This window comes from Podarcis pityusensis, assembly GCF_964106645.2.
Source record: "Podarcis pityusensis genome assembly, chromosome: 2".
Lineage (NCBI taxonomy): Eukaryota > Metazoa > Chordata > Lepidosauria > Squamata > Lacertidae > Podarcis > Podarcis pityusensis.
The window spans coordinates 44,208,823-44,223,069 of NC_138029.1; the positions used below are offsets into that span (position 1 = coordinate 44,208,823).

Sequence of the window (14,247 nt, forward strand, 5' to 3'; positions counted from 1 at the left end):
CATGGAAGAGAGAAGGAATACTGCACTGTGAAAACCCATCCTCACTACCACTCATGAAAAGCCACCTCATTTCCCCCTGGAGCCTTTAATCAGTTCTCCACATATTCTAATCCCAGCATAGGTTGAATTAGGGGAGTCGCTTTCTCACTCCTCCTATAAGCACAGACATTCTTCCTACCCATTTTCTGTAATCAGAGCAGGTAAGTGCCTTTTGCTTAGCACATGAAGGAGATGTGGGACTCCCCCCCCCCCCTTTGGTTCAAGTTGGCTGAGCTGATTTCCCAGGTGGCTTGGGCTTGCTTCTGTTTTGTCCCTTTGGGTCTCAGCTCTCTTATGGCCTCTTGAGACACAAGCAGACTCTTCTGGGCCTGCTATAACCTGGCCTTCTCTTCCTGCTTTACCTGATTGCAGAGCACTTTGGGGCATGTAAAAGCCATTGGAAAGGGACCCTGCTTCCTCAATGGCAAAGCAACGCAAAGCTTGGTCTCAGAATCCTACCTGTTGGCAGCAGACTGCTTCATATCCAGTTAAAGTATGTTTAGAAAAAGTTTATTAAAGATAAGAGAGAGCTGAAATACATGGCATTAAGAAACAATAGTGCACACCTTTAGCAGATGCTGTGCTAGCTCTCTCTCTCTCTCTCTCTCTCTCTCTCTCTCTCTCTCTCTCTCTCTCTTTGTGTGTGTGTGTGTGTGTGTGTGTGTGTAATGTTCCTAACCCCCCACTTGTCTTTGCTCATAGAGTTGCCTTGTCCTTAGAAACCTCACAATCTGGTCCTGGTCCGAAATAGTTTAGTTCATATGTCTTCGGCCTGATTGAATATATAGAGGTGGTTGGATAATGATTTCACCTTCCATTTGTTGAGAACTAGTTGCTTGAGGGAACTTACACAATAAGGGAGAGGTTGCAGTAGTCCCTGGTAATTATTGTTTTGGTTAATGAAGTCCTAAATTCAGAGCCTGCTGAACAACGAAGGCTGAAGTCTTGTGCGCACATAACGGGAATAAATCCCACTTGCACTTGAGTCAACATTCATAAGACCAAATAGAAAGGTGGCAAGGAGACAGCCATATCTATTTGCACTCTCACCAGCAGTCCTTGGGACTCAGCTGCTGAGCCTTGGTTTTGACAGGAGCAAGCTGTGCCCTACACTGGGGCAACCAGCCAGACAGCCAGCCAATGCTTCATACCTGGGAATGGCACAATAGGCCTCATTCCTCATGCCATGGTGGTTGGAGGAGGAGGAGGAGATGGGTGGGAATGTGAAGCAATGGGTGGGAAGGAGAACCTGCTATGTGACTCACTGGGAGAAACCAACCAACATAGCTGCATTTTGGGAGTTCTTCTGAGGCCAGAAAATTGGAAGAGGCTGTTCTGCAGCAAGGTTGTAAAACAGGCCTATTGTGCAGGATCATGTTTTAGTAGCATGAATAACACTGATGGTGTTAACACTGTGGCGGGAGGCCTGGTGTTTACATGAGCATGCAGCAAAGTAATTATTTGGCAGTTCACATTTTTGTTTTCCTGGCAAAATGCATTTACAGATTAAGAACTTAATTCATTTTGGAGGTCCGTTCTTAACCTGAAGCACCACTTTAGCTATTGGGCCTCTTGCTGCCGCTGTGCTACCGTTGTGCAATTTCTGTTCTCAACCTGAAGCAACGTTCTTAACCCGAGGTACTATATCTGGCTTAGCGGATTCTGCAACCTGAAGCGTCTTTAACCATAGGTACCACTGTACTTAAAAGACTTAAATAACATTGGGTGGGGGGTAGAAGAAACGCCAGCAGAATTAAAACAGATGTAAAACATTGTAAAAGCCCAGAATCAATGTAAGAGATCTTCAGTTAATTGGGTAGGAGGCATAACTTAGTGGTAAAGCACATGGAAAAGGCCACCTCAGTCTCCAGGTGAAGGATAACAGGTGATAGGAAAGACTCACCTACTTGAGCCGCTGCTCAGAGTAAACATTACTGGGCTAGATGGACAAGGAGCCCTAACTGGTATAAGGTAGAATCCTATGTTCCCATGTACTTTGTACTAAAAGGATATAAAGTGCCAGCTGGGCTTCCTGGAGAGGACATTCCATAAATGCGGTGCCACCACTGAAAAGTCCCTTTCTCTGACCACCACCAGTCTAACCTAAATAGGTTGAAACACTTAAGATGGGCCTCGGAAGATGACCTATGCATTTGAGCAGAGACCATGAGGCTGCAATCCTAACCCCAGCACCTGGGAGTAAGCCAGGCAAGCGAGAAGCACAGTTCAAGGCCACATTCCAACCAGACACCTGAGGGCCAATGAAGGGTGTGGCCTCAGGAGGAGGCATGTCCTAAGGAGAGGTGTGAAGGGCCTGCATCTCTCCCTCCCTGCCCAGGTCTGAAGTTCCCCGGGGAGGTTCAACTGGTGCCTTCATTATACACCTTTAGATGCCAAGCAAAAATGTTCCTCTTCAACCAGACCTTGGGCTGATTGACAACTTATACCCCTTTAAAAATTGTGTGTGGGAGGGGGTGAGCGGGGTTATTGGCTTGTGGGTTTTTTTGTTCTTGTTTTTATCATGTATATTGTGCTTTTATATTGTATTTTTAGGTTGTGAACTGCCCTGAGATATGTGGGCAAAGGACAGTATACAAATGTAATAAATTCTAAGCAGTACACCACCTTAGGTTTCAGGCAAGGGATTTGGGAAAACACTGCACTGCACCACAGAGGAGTCTGTCAGAAATAGTTGGGATTGTCACTATGTACATCCACTGCCTTTGATATGGGCAATGACTGAAAGGGTCCAGACATGATGGATTAGATGTCGGACTGGATCATTTGCTCCAGTAGCTACTTATGCCAGTATTGGATACCTGACAGATTTATATTCTCTCTTCGATCAGAGGCCAACTGGTGGATTGAGGACCCACTACCAGGTTGCAGCCTAATCTAAAGTGGGTCACAACATCAGCACTTTGTTGTTTAGTCGTGTCCGACTCTTCGTGACCCCATGAACCAAAGCATGCCAGGCACTCCTGTCTTCCACTGCCTCCCACAGTTTTGTCAAACTCATGCTGGTAGCTTCGAGAACACTGTCCAACCATCTTGTCCTCTGTCGTCCCCTTCTTGTGCCCTCCATCTTTCCTAACATCAGGGTTTTTCCCAGGGAGTCTTCTCTTCTCATGAGGTGGCCAAAGTATTGGAGACTCAGCTTCAGGATCTGTCATTCCAGTGAGCACTCAGGGCTGATTTCCTTAAGAATGGATAGGTTTGATCTTCTTGCAGAACAGCAGCACTACCACCATACAAATGTATGGAATGAATGAATGAACGAATGAATAGGTCCCCAAATACTTGTTTGGATTACACGGGGGTCTTGTGTATGAAAACACGGCAGTTTAAGCATTTATGAGCTACGTCACTAGGTTCATTGGCTGTGTGTTGGAGCGTAATGCCACCTAGTGGTTAAAATTATTCAAGCACCTCAAAGAGCAATAATAAAATGCACTTTTATTTGTGAAAGATGTGGCTGTTCAAACTCTACTAGACAAGGCATTTCAGGTATAAGTCAAATAGCTGATTCTTCAAACCCCACTGAAGACTCAGCCTATGCACAACTGCGATTTGTTCTCCTATGCGATCAATTAGCTGCAGACTTCCTTTTGGAAGGGAAGGTTATACATTTTTAAAGGGAATAAATAAATAGGTGGCTACTGTCCATTCCTAATATGGAATTAAGCCTCCTTACCAGTCTTCACAGCATACAGATTTCTGGGATTGCAACCAACCACATTGTTCGGCTGTGTCAGGTCTTACAAGACTGTATGTGTGTAGAGTGGGTGATTATGTTCCTGTATTGTATAAGTGAAAAATAATGCAACTTTAAGGAGAGATTTTGCAAAACTGAATCAAGGAATACAGTACATGAAACCTTGACCAAAATATATTGCATCTGTGCCAACTCTGACCACACATCAGGAAGGGCGGGACCTACCAGCTGATACATGCAAAAGATATGAGTCAGTCAGGTTTCAGGTCTTGTTATGGGACCTAGAGAAGCTGAGGGAGCTGAGAAAGAACGAGTGGGTGGTCCAAAACAGGGACAGTGGCTTAGGGTGCAGGCATCACAACAGAGAAGAGTCCCTCAGACTGGGGCTAAGGCTTTATTGGGCCTAGTGGACAGGGATTGGCCTTTGAGGGTCACATGACTGAATGCTCAGGTAGACCAGTATTACATGTAGTTGAAGCAGAGTTCAGCCTGCCAAACATGCAGTTAAAGCAGACTCCTGGTGCTGCAGAGATTAAGACACCAGTCTGCTGGGAGTCCTGGTTTGTGCACACACAGTGGGTGCCATGTAACAGGCCTCTGCCTCCAGGGAGCTTGCAGCCTACAAGAGCCAGTATGCTGTGATGGCTATCATGTTAGTATTACACCAGGGATATGTGGATCTTCAGACTGACCTGTATCAACTTGTGTGCCCTTCCCTTTCTCTTGTGTGGCTAGAGTTTCCATGTGCGTCACATTCTTCAAAGTTTCAATTAGTCCTTGATTCATTCTGAAAACCTTTTAGCCTCTTTATTTCACAGTTGTGTAATGCAGGAACAGATTTCTTGCTCAAGCCACTCCACCCAACCCTGATGACCTTATGGCTGTTATTATCAGCCTTCCCTACCTCACAGGGTTGTTATGAAGAGAAAATGAAGGCAGGGAACTGTTTTGTGGGTGAGGAGTTCTCTTGTGGTTTAGTGGTCGTAGCTTAGCCCCTTCCTTCCCTTCTTCCTTCCTTCCTCCCCCCCCCCCCCATTTTTCACAGTGAGTTACAGAAGACAGAATAAGAAGTGTGAGTGAGGGAGTTTGTCACAACTGGTAGCAATCCCTTTGCAAGCAAATGAATTCCGAGCAACGAGTTTTGCTTCCCTCCTCCTTCCTCCAGTCCTTTCGGCCTGCCTGGAGCTGCCATGGAAACGGAATAAAGCCTCTTGCACTGAGTACAGTGTGGTGTGCAGGCTTAATGCACAAGCAAAGGAGAGGGTCTGGGAGAGGAAGATCCTTGCCGGCGGGAGAGAAAAGAGCAGAGGTTGTGCATGAAGAGTTCTAGAACCGCCTGCAGGTGAGGAATTGATGCCAAATGGGATAAGGAAGTCAGAGAGGGAGAGAAGGTTGGCATGTAACCCACAACCAGTGTTATAACCACAGCCAAAAAAATGCTTGTGTCTGTGCATGCTAAAACCACCCTTCTAAATGATATTTAAGGACAGCCTGCTGCAGATCTGGCAACAGTGAAGTGGTTCTGTTTCAAGGCTGAGTGTCTGGGAGTGCGTGTGTTTTGTTGGTAGATGTTTTAGGGTGCCCCCAAACTGTTGATATTTTGTGGGAGGAATACAAACACATACTGGAACTTTAGGTTTGCACAGTTAAAGTGGATTGCAACCCTCTGTCATCCTAGTATCACAAATCCACTTTAAATAAACAACATTGGACTTTTCACAGTTTACAAAGTGATGGGGAAATGCATTCAAAAGTGTGGGATGATGAATTATTATTATTTATTAAATTTGTATAACGCCCTATACAGTACTTGCAGGTCTAAGGGCGGTTCAATGACACATAAAGACCCTGCACGCACATAAGGGTGAATGTAAGATAAATACTCTTTGTTGTATAACTACCCCATAAATAAATCAGAACAAACGCTCAATGAAGATCAGACATTGTCCAACTATTGTGTAAGCTTTGTGCAAGCATATCAGGATGAATGTTGAATAAACAGGTTGTCTGGAGGAGCCCCGCGTATTGTGGACAAACAACAACATTGTCAGCAGCAACAGCCAAAATGAATTGGGAACTAAAGCAACAGCTGCTGTCAGAGACACCAGGATTAGATCCTCTCACAAACAACTTGTAGCACAAATGTGCAAATCACTTATTGGTATCTCTGCTTTTCAACTTCAAGTAACAGTAATTCTTCCATCTACTCAGAGTAAGATATCATTAAGCCTAGGCCATTTCCCACTTGCCTGATCCACTGTAGGATGTGGAAGACAAAGATGGGGAAATGGAAAGTTGCCTAAACACCACACAGTAAACCACCCTCTGTACAGCCTTAAGGCATTTTTCCATCTTTCCGCTTTCCACAAAGCAAAGTCTGGTTACAGGATCTAAGGAGAAACTGTGAGTAAGGAAGTGTTGTTGCTATTCATGACTTGGAGATAGGTCTTGCTTGGCGAGCATCTCGGCAGATGGCTATATGAATTATATTCTTAGAATTTTTTAAAAAAACACGTATTGAATATTTTTCAAGCCACTCCATCTCATTGCAGTTATTCTTATTATTCAATTAGGTATTTATATCCTGCTCTTCTGCGCCAAAAGCATAATCAAGACAGCATGCAGGATAAAATAATAACAAAAACAAACTAAAATGCAATGTTAAAAACAATAACAAAGAAGCCACAATAAAAACGCAGGGTTGTTTTTAAAAAATTACCTGGGATGCATATAGGCTCTGCTCAGCGCTCCCTTTAAAGAGTCACGTGGAGCGTGTGTGCAGCTCTTGGGGGCTTTTCCCCGAGGATGGAGAAGGGCAGCCCGTCAAGTCCCTTCTCCCACCTTGCGGAAAAGCCCCCAAGAGCCACACACAGTGAAGCGGGAGAAGGGATGGAAGGGTTTTAAGCAAGAAAAGCGAGAGCCGCTTACATGCTCTGCGCAGAATATTTTTTTCTTGCTTTCCCCCTCTAAAAACTAGGTGCATCTTACGGTCAGGTGCATCTTATGGAGCGAAAAATACGGTAAGAGTCCATAGGTCAGGGCTGGGAAACCTGTGGCTCTCCAGATGTTGTTGCAGACTCCTCAGTGGCAAAGGTTGATAGGAGCTTGAGGACTCAGCTACATTAGTAAGGAAAAAGTGTTTTATATGCGTTATAACACTGTGACACCAGATAGCACTGTGGAATTCCATCTTTCACCAACATGCTTTCCCACTATGTTGTTTACAACGCGTTTTCCTGAAACACTTTCTTTATGTGTCTAGATCCAGCCTAAGACCAGTGACAACTGGAGGGCTACAAGTCCCTCCCTGCCCTAGATTATTATTTTTTCACATTTGGAATGGCAGTTCCAACTCGGCATCCACAGATGCCCTGCTGCCCACATTGGTGCCCCTGGGCGGGGGAGGACAGATTATGAGCTTTTATTTTTTATTTAAAAAAAAAGTAAGGCTCTAGCCTTCCAGGAAAGTTATGAAGCAAAACATACAGGTACCCTTCTAAGTGATTTCTGCAAGATGGGGGCTGCTGCCTGTCAATGCTTTTAACCAACGAATGAAGCTGTGATTGATAAATGTGTTGTTTAGACACCAGGCATTAGGAATCCCCCTGTCCTTTAGCACACTTTTCCTGTTTCTGTCTGTCCTATTTATAGTCTTTGGATTCTCTTTAGTTTGCCCTTCTTTTCCCCGTAGCAGCCAGGATGCATCTTCCCTAAGGTCTCTTGGTGTTAACCAGGGCTTTTTGCAGGTAAGTGGGTGCAGGATGGCAGCCTAGACTTTGGTTTATGGTTGACGCTCAGGAAACAGGAGGTTCTTGTGTCCTTGGCAGCTGTATGGCAGGCAGAAACTCAACAGGTCAAGGCAAGCCTTTCCTAGTATGGAAAGCCTCGCCATAACTGTACTGTCTCTAAGTTTGGGTTATGCCTGACCACTTTGTTCATCAATGACGGCGCTGTCAATAGTGCCACACAATGCCTGCTGTACAACTACCAGGAGAGGAGCATTCAGTGTGGCAGCATCAAAATGATGGAACTCCCTCCCAATGTGCATTATGCAAGCGCCTTCTGTTTTGTAATTTCAAACACATTTCTGTTTAACCAAGCCTTCCTTGAAGTGTGACCAGTTCTGTATTTTAGTCATTTATAGCTGAACAGTTTTAATGTTTAACTTTTTATATTGTTCCGTGTAACTTTGTATTGCTCACAGTTTAGGTGTGTGTGTGTGTGTGTGTGTGTGTGTGTATGTGTATGTGTGTGTGTGTGTGTATATATATATATATATATATATATCACTAGCTAAATGTGCTAAACAAGCAGACTTTGTTTCAGTACAATAGCCAAGGATGTTACTCAATTCCCACTTACCATTTGCTTCTAGTGATGTTTAACCTGACAGAAGTGACCTTCCTCGGTGATGCCCACGCTCGGTTCCAGACTCTAAAGCCTTGGTGGGATGTCCTGATGGACTACTTGGTAGTAGCAATGCTTATGGTCTCTCTCCTCTCAGGTACTCTGCTGATTTCTGTTGACCATATGACCTGCTTGCCACTGAATTACAAGCTAAATGAGACCACAGCAGCTATGCTCAAGCCTGGAGCTATGGACAGTGCCACCAATGAAGAGTTTTCTGCTGAGAACAGTGGACGCCCAATCAACCTTGACTACCAGCAGTACCTGTACATAAACCATGTCTGCTATCAGAATGCTTTGCCTTGGTTCTCCAAGTATTTTCCTTACCTAGCACTTGTCAACTCACTGGTTTTAATGGCAAGCAGCAACTTCTGGTTCAGGTACCCTAAGACGTCCTCAAAGATCGAACACTTCTTATCCATCCTCATGAAATGCTTTGAGTCCCCTTGGACCATCAAGGCCGTCTCTGAAATGGTCTACCAGAATTTCGTAGACCTACCCAAAACCACGGATACTAGAGGGTGTCAAGAACAATTTATTTCCCCTTCATCCTCTCCTATCCTTGACTGGAAGGAGAGGGAGCAGGGCCGGGCACTCTTTGAGAAGATCTGCAGATTCAGGGCACATGCTGAAGGTGCCAGCTTGATTTATATGGTCTACATGGGACAAACAATCTTCAAAGTTGCCAAGATCCTAACTGTGCTGGGCTACACCTCCAACTGCATAGGAGCCATCTCCTTTGAACATGTTTGCTGGCTGGACACAAAGAACCTCACCGGCTACTCTGTTTTCCTCTGTAACCACAGCTTGGCTTTCATTCTGCAGAAGTTGATGGTGACCTACCTGTTCTTGGTATTCCTCTATGGGGTGGTGGGGGCTTACCCACTGATGTGGCTGCTGCGGCAGCCGCTGCAGAAGTATTCCTTTAAGCAAATGCGAGAAGACAGTCACTTTCTTGGCATCCCAGATGTCTACAACGACTTTGCTTTCCTCCTGCACATGGCTGATCAGTGCGACCAACTATACTCCTGGCGGTTTGCCATCTTCCTCTCAGCCATGAGCAAGAGCTCTTTGCTGGATGTGGGCCTTGAACACAAGGCAAGTATTGAAGGGCTGCAGCTGCATGTGCATTGATACTCAAGGGCATCAGAGAACTAAGGCTTCACAAGCTGCCAGGCTACCTAGGGCCCTCTTCTGTGAAATGGAAGTCCCGAAGCTTGCAAACAGTCCCAGACTAAAGCAGCCAGAAAAATAGGTATACTAACCTTTCTCTATCCTCATTGGTCAAGATGGGCCCCACTGACCTAGGAAAGCCCACAGTATTCCACATCACATTTCCTGACATTACAACCTGGGGCTCTCTCTCTCAGGGGTCTCCATCAGTATCTCTCTAGCAACTTTGGCAAGATGAAAGATGCACTGTTCAGACCTGTCCTTGTTGGGCTGGGATTATGAATATGGATTTCATATGGATATGAATATAGAAGAAGGGGTACAGCGCAATAGTTAAGCATGGGCTTTGTATGCAAAAGATCCTAGGTTCAATCGTTGGCATCTCCAGTTAGGGCTAGGAAAGGCTCCTGTCTGAAACCATGGAGAACTGCAGCCGGTCAGTAATACTGACCTAGACAGAGCAATAGTCTGATCCAATTTAAGGAGCCTCTGATATTCTGATTAACTGAGGGCTGAAGATAAGGCAGATTCACAACTGGATCCTTTAACTTTTGTTTCTGTTTTAATGCAGTAGTTTTTATTAGCTGCTCTGCAATAAAAACAACAGGTACCTGCGTTGCCTGTGAACTTTCCTCCCTGGGGTTAATAACAGCTCTCTCTCTCTCTCTGTGTTTTTGGGGGTGGGGGAAGGGATCAAGGAATTGGCACCAATAATTGGAAAACTTCAATAGAAACCAAAGCCTCTTCTGTATTTCTGCTTAAAACAACAACAACAACAACAACAAATAATACACTGACCTGGGGATAAGTCCAATAGGGACATACTTTTGAGTAAATATGCATAGGATTGCTGTAGCATTTATTGCATCTGTTCTAGCCCTGAGATTTTAAGAGAGAAGCAGATTTGAGTTGGCATGATTTCCCTGAACTATGCTGAAAGTAAACACATAAGCACATACAAATTAATGTAGAAAACTGTAACATTTTCTCCAAATGATCTTTTCAATGTTTGTTTGTTTGTAAAAAAAGAATTGCAGGACTCTACAGTTTCAGTTTAAGAGTGTAAGGAGTTGTAGGTAGTGAAGTGATCCACTTTCTGAAACCAAAGGAGAGTATTAGTCATATGATGGCACAATGGGCCATCAGTGTGCCTGGCTGTTAACCAGAAGGTTGGGACGGCTGTGGGCAGAAATCCTGCATTGCGGGAGGTTGGACTAGATGACCCTTGGGGTACCTTCCAACCGTATAATTCTATGATTCTATTTCCAAGCCGTTCATCTGTTAATGAAACAAGTGTGGGTTCAACAAGCCCTTCTGCCAAAACAAAGAGGATAAGTCCTCCTGCATCTCCCTTTCCTGCCTGTCTTAGAGGGATGACACTTTAAGGATATATGGAAAATGTGTCAATGAGGCACTGACATAAGAAAAGAGGTGTTTCTTACAGCAAGAATGAAAAATCACCATAACCTATATAAAAAAGGAGAGGCCTTGTAGCCCTGCAGTCAGAAACAATGATTTACAGCACAATCCTATACATGCCTATCCAGAAGTTCTATTGTGGTTAATGGGGCTTCCTAAAGTACTGTAAGTGGATATAGGATTGCCATCTTCTTAACTGGTAAGCAGATTGACAAAGGGCTAGTCCACACTTTCACTTATGTCATGCCTAGAAAGCATGGGTCCAAGTAGTTTCCTGCAGATTTCTGCATGACCCACACTTTCAAGGCATGGGTCCAAGCAGTTCCCCCCTTGCCCCACTCCTTTTCAATTGAAAATCTGCTCTTTAGCAGCAGGATGAGAGGAAGTGTGGATAAGCTGGAAGAACAAGCTCACAAAGTAACCTTAGTAGTCTCTAGCTAAATGAGACAGCTCTGTGGTGTCCCCAGTTCCAAAAACAATTCAGGACAATGTCCCTTATTTTAAACACAAACAAGGAAGAATGCCAAAAACAGAAAGGAGCAACATAGTGGAACTCAGAAGACAAAAAGTACTGTACTCCCATAGAAATGAAATGGCCTGTTATGGTTTTCATTTTCTTGGAAGAAACCATTATTATCAGAATGTTCTAGCTGAAGGCAAAACATCCTTAACTGTAGCTAAAGTCACGCAGGTGATGTTATCTGAATTAGAGATGACAGACCATGGCAGGAAAGTCAAAGGGAAACCAGTACGTAAAACTAATTGACGCATCATGCCCCCCCCACCCGCCAGCATTGCACCTTCCACAGAAAAATTCTAGGAGTCTGTAAGGATTCGACATTTCCTTCTGATACAATCTGTATATGTATTTTTATGTAGGTAAGAATCAAGTAGGTAAGATGTGGGGAACCCATGGTCCTTCTCCACACATTTCTAGACTACATGTCCTATCATCCTTGATTCTTAGTAATGCCAGCTGATGGTGATGGGAGTTGGAATCCATCATCTGGAGGGTCCGAGGTTCCCCACCCCTGAAGTAGAAGGCATATATTTAAAATTAAAGATGTGTGTGTCTTAGGATGGAGGCGTGTGTGCACGTATATAAATATACATGCAGTTTTCTTCTTAAACTTGATCACCATCTAAGAGAATGCAATAAAGGCTTGCTTTGCTCTTTACTTTGGTAGCTGTTATCTCATAACATGCTTTCCAGTGTACTTCTTCATGCAGCGCATAGTTAAACTATGAAACAGGAGGCAGTGATGGACAAAATGTTAGACAGATTCATGGAGGATGCTGTCAGTGGCTACTAGCTGTGCCTCCACTGCTGGAGACAAAATGCTTCTGAATACCAGCTGCTGGAAACCACAGGCAGGGAGAGTGTCCTTGTCCTCCTTGTGAGTTTCCAACAGGCGTCTGGGTGGCCACTGTGAGAACAGAATGTTGGATTAGATGGGCCAGAAGGCTCTTCTTATGTTCGCACCAGACCCTTAAAAGTCTGCAGTTCACATTTTAGATGGGAAACAGATCCACAGCAACTCTGATAAGGAATATAAGCCCAGCTCTTTCGACTCCTAGACCTGTACTCTGGATGTCCCAGCAAACATTCTATCATGGGTACTCCACAATACCAAGAAATAGACAACCTTATTAAAAACCTAGCAAACTGATCCCCAGCGACCTTTCATGAGGTTGTAGCTGGTTCCATTGGTTCCCTATCTGCGTTTCCTGGTTTCCTATTTGGTTTAACAGGTCGGACCTAGCAGAAGGCAGTGCGACAGCTCCCGCTAGTGCAATGCCCTGCAGTGCAATGCATCCTGCTCCGGAGTGTGGGGAGAACCCCCAGAACAGTGCAGGCGGGGGGTGGGGGAGAGAGACGGGAGAAAAGGCGGCATATAAATGCAACAAGTACACAAATTCTAAAGAAGCACAAAGGAAACCCAAGCGCAGACAGGGAAAAAGGCTCTTTCCGTATTTGGAGCAGTTCAACTCCCGCTGGTCTTCAAGTGTGAGAGGTACGTGCCATAGAATCACAGAACTGTAGAGTTGGACCCAGAGGGTCATCTACTCCAACCCCTGCAGTAATATTTTGCTCCCCGCGGAACTTGCACCCAGGACCCTGAGATTAAGAGCCTCAGGTTCTATTGACTGAGCAACAGGGCAGCATCTTCTAACACCCCTCCGACCCGTCATGACTCCCAGACATGCTCCCTAGTCCCCATCAAAGCTGAGTGGAGATGCACGAATACTGGCGAGGAGAACGTCCAAAATATCATTGACGGCGCGGCCGCGTTGATACTGAGCTCGGGCAGCACTTTGGTGCCCTCGCGCATGCGCGAGCCAGGAAAAACCGCGAGGCAAAACAAGCACAGCGGGCAAAAGTGGAGCCGTGCCTTTGCGGTGGGCGGAGGAGGATGATGATAATATGGTGGCCTGGTTGGTCCTTTCGGCGCGTGCGCACTGCGGTGTTTGTGTATTCTGGCTGCGCGGTGGCGGCAGCGTCGGCGGCTCCGGGGGAGGGGGGGGAAGATGGCGGCGTCCTCGCTGGAGCAGAAACTGTCCCGCTTGGAGGCCAAGCTGAAGCAGGAGAACAGGGAGGCCCGGAGGCGCATCGACCTCAACTTGGACATCAGTCCGGCCCGGACTCGGCCTAGTAAGGGAGGCTTTGAGGGGGGAAACGGGGGCGGCGGCAGGGGAGGCTCCGCGGAAGGCACCCCCCCGCTTGGGCGACTGACACGGGCCCGCCTGGGCAGGAGCCCCGGGGCCGGAGGGATGCGGGGCGGGGATGGGAAGAGCCGAGCTGCCCCGGAGAGGGGCCGGTAGAGAAAGGTCCTCCCGGAGAAGCGAAGGGGTCGGGAAACCCGGGGCGGGGAAACAAGGGGGCTCTTGTTTACCACGGAGTCTGAGGGAGGTGGAGGCCCAAGGCCAGGACACACCGGGGCAGGGAGAAAGAAGACCCAGGGGAAAGGTAAAGAATCCAGTGGGGAAGGGACTTGGAGGAAGGCGTGGGCGTGGGGGGCGGGGAAGAGTTCGAGAAGGAAGAAACATGTAGGGAACAGAGTTGGGACCTGGGACCTAGTGCCCGGGCTATGATCTGCGTGTGGGTTTTTATAGGAGGACTCAGGTGGAAGGAGAAGAAATGAGTGTATCAGTGGGGGGCACCGACAGGAGGTCATTGGGGACCTTAGGTTAATCGATCTTCCTGGGGATCGGAAACCACCTGTGTGTTGAGCTTATGATGTGATGGCGTTAGTGGACCGTGGTTCTTTGAGATTTTCTTTAAAAATGAGGACAGTACTTAGAGCTCAGAGTTGCTTTCGTGAGGCCAAGAGGAGTTCCCATGTACTGTATTCTGATTAGAAAAACTGATATACAAGGAGTTATACTGTAACTGTTATACTGGAGGAAGTAAAAGTGGATTTAGGATCCCCCAATTGCCGTATTATAACTATGTTTTTAAAGTTAGGGAAGTCTAAGCAACTGCTCACACCCTG

General features: G+C 46.0%; 1 protein-coding gene, 1 long non-coding RNA gene and 1 pseudogene across 8 annotated transcripts in view; 2 read left to right on the forward strand and 1 right to left on the reverse strand.

Moving 5' to 3' along the window:
* Positions 1-234: 234 nt before the first annotated feature.
* Positions 235-4,082, reverse strand: LOC308472320. The gene is made up of 2 exons (XR_013983428.1): positions 3,980-4,082; positions 235-3,836 (listed from the first exon to the last, which is right to left on the reverse strand). It is a non-coding gene; the product is annotated as an uncharacterized lncRNA (long non-coding RNA).
* A 262-nt stretch (positions 4,083-4,344) lies between these two features.
* LOC308472309 (volume-regulated anion channel subunit LRRC8D pseudogene) lies at positions 4,345-9,949 on the forward strand (annotated as a pseudogene). Of its 3 annotated transcripts, XR_013991584.1 has the most exons (3): positions 4,458-4,498; positions 4,920-5,096; positions 8,130-9,949. The product of XR_013991584.1 is annotated as a volume-regulated anion channel subunit LRRC8D pseudogene (transcript). The 3 variants fall into 3 exon arrangements; XR_013991582.1 differs by lacking the exons at positions 4,458-4,498; positions 4,920-5,096 and adding an exon at positions 4,345-4,406 and having other exon boundaries at positions 8,259-9,949; XR_013991583.1 differs by having other exon boundaries at positions 4,424-5,096; positions 8,259-9,949.
* Positions 9,950-13,220: 3,271 nt separating this feature from the next.
* MAP2K7 (mitogen-activated protein kinase kinase 7) overlaps positions 13,221-14,247 on the forward strand; it is a 35,661-nt gene continuing 34,634 nt past the window's right edge. For 2 of the 4 annotated variants that reach the window (XR_013983416.1, XR_013983417.1), the window contains exon 1: positions 13,223-13,406. Coding sequence is in view for 2 of the 4 variants with exons in the window: in XM_080997026.1 (XP_080853152.1) it covers positions 13,283-13,406 (124 nt within the window). In the remaining 2 variants the exon portion in view is untranslated. Of the gene's footprint in view, positions 13,407-14,247 lie in introns of all 4 variants that reach the window. The other 2 variants (XM_080997026.1, XM_080997028.1) reach the window with 2 other exon arrangements.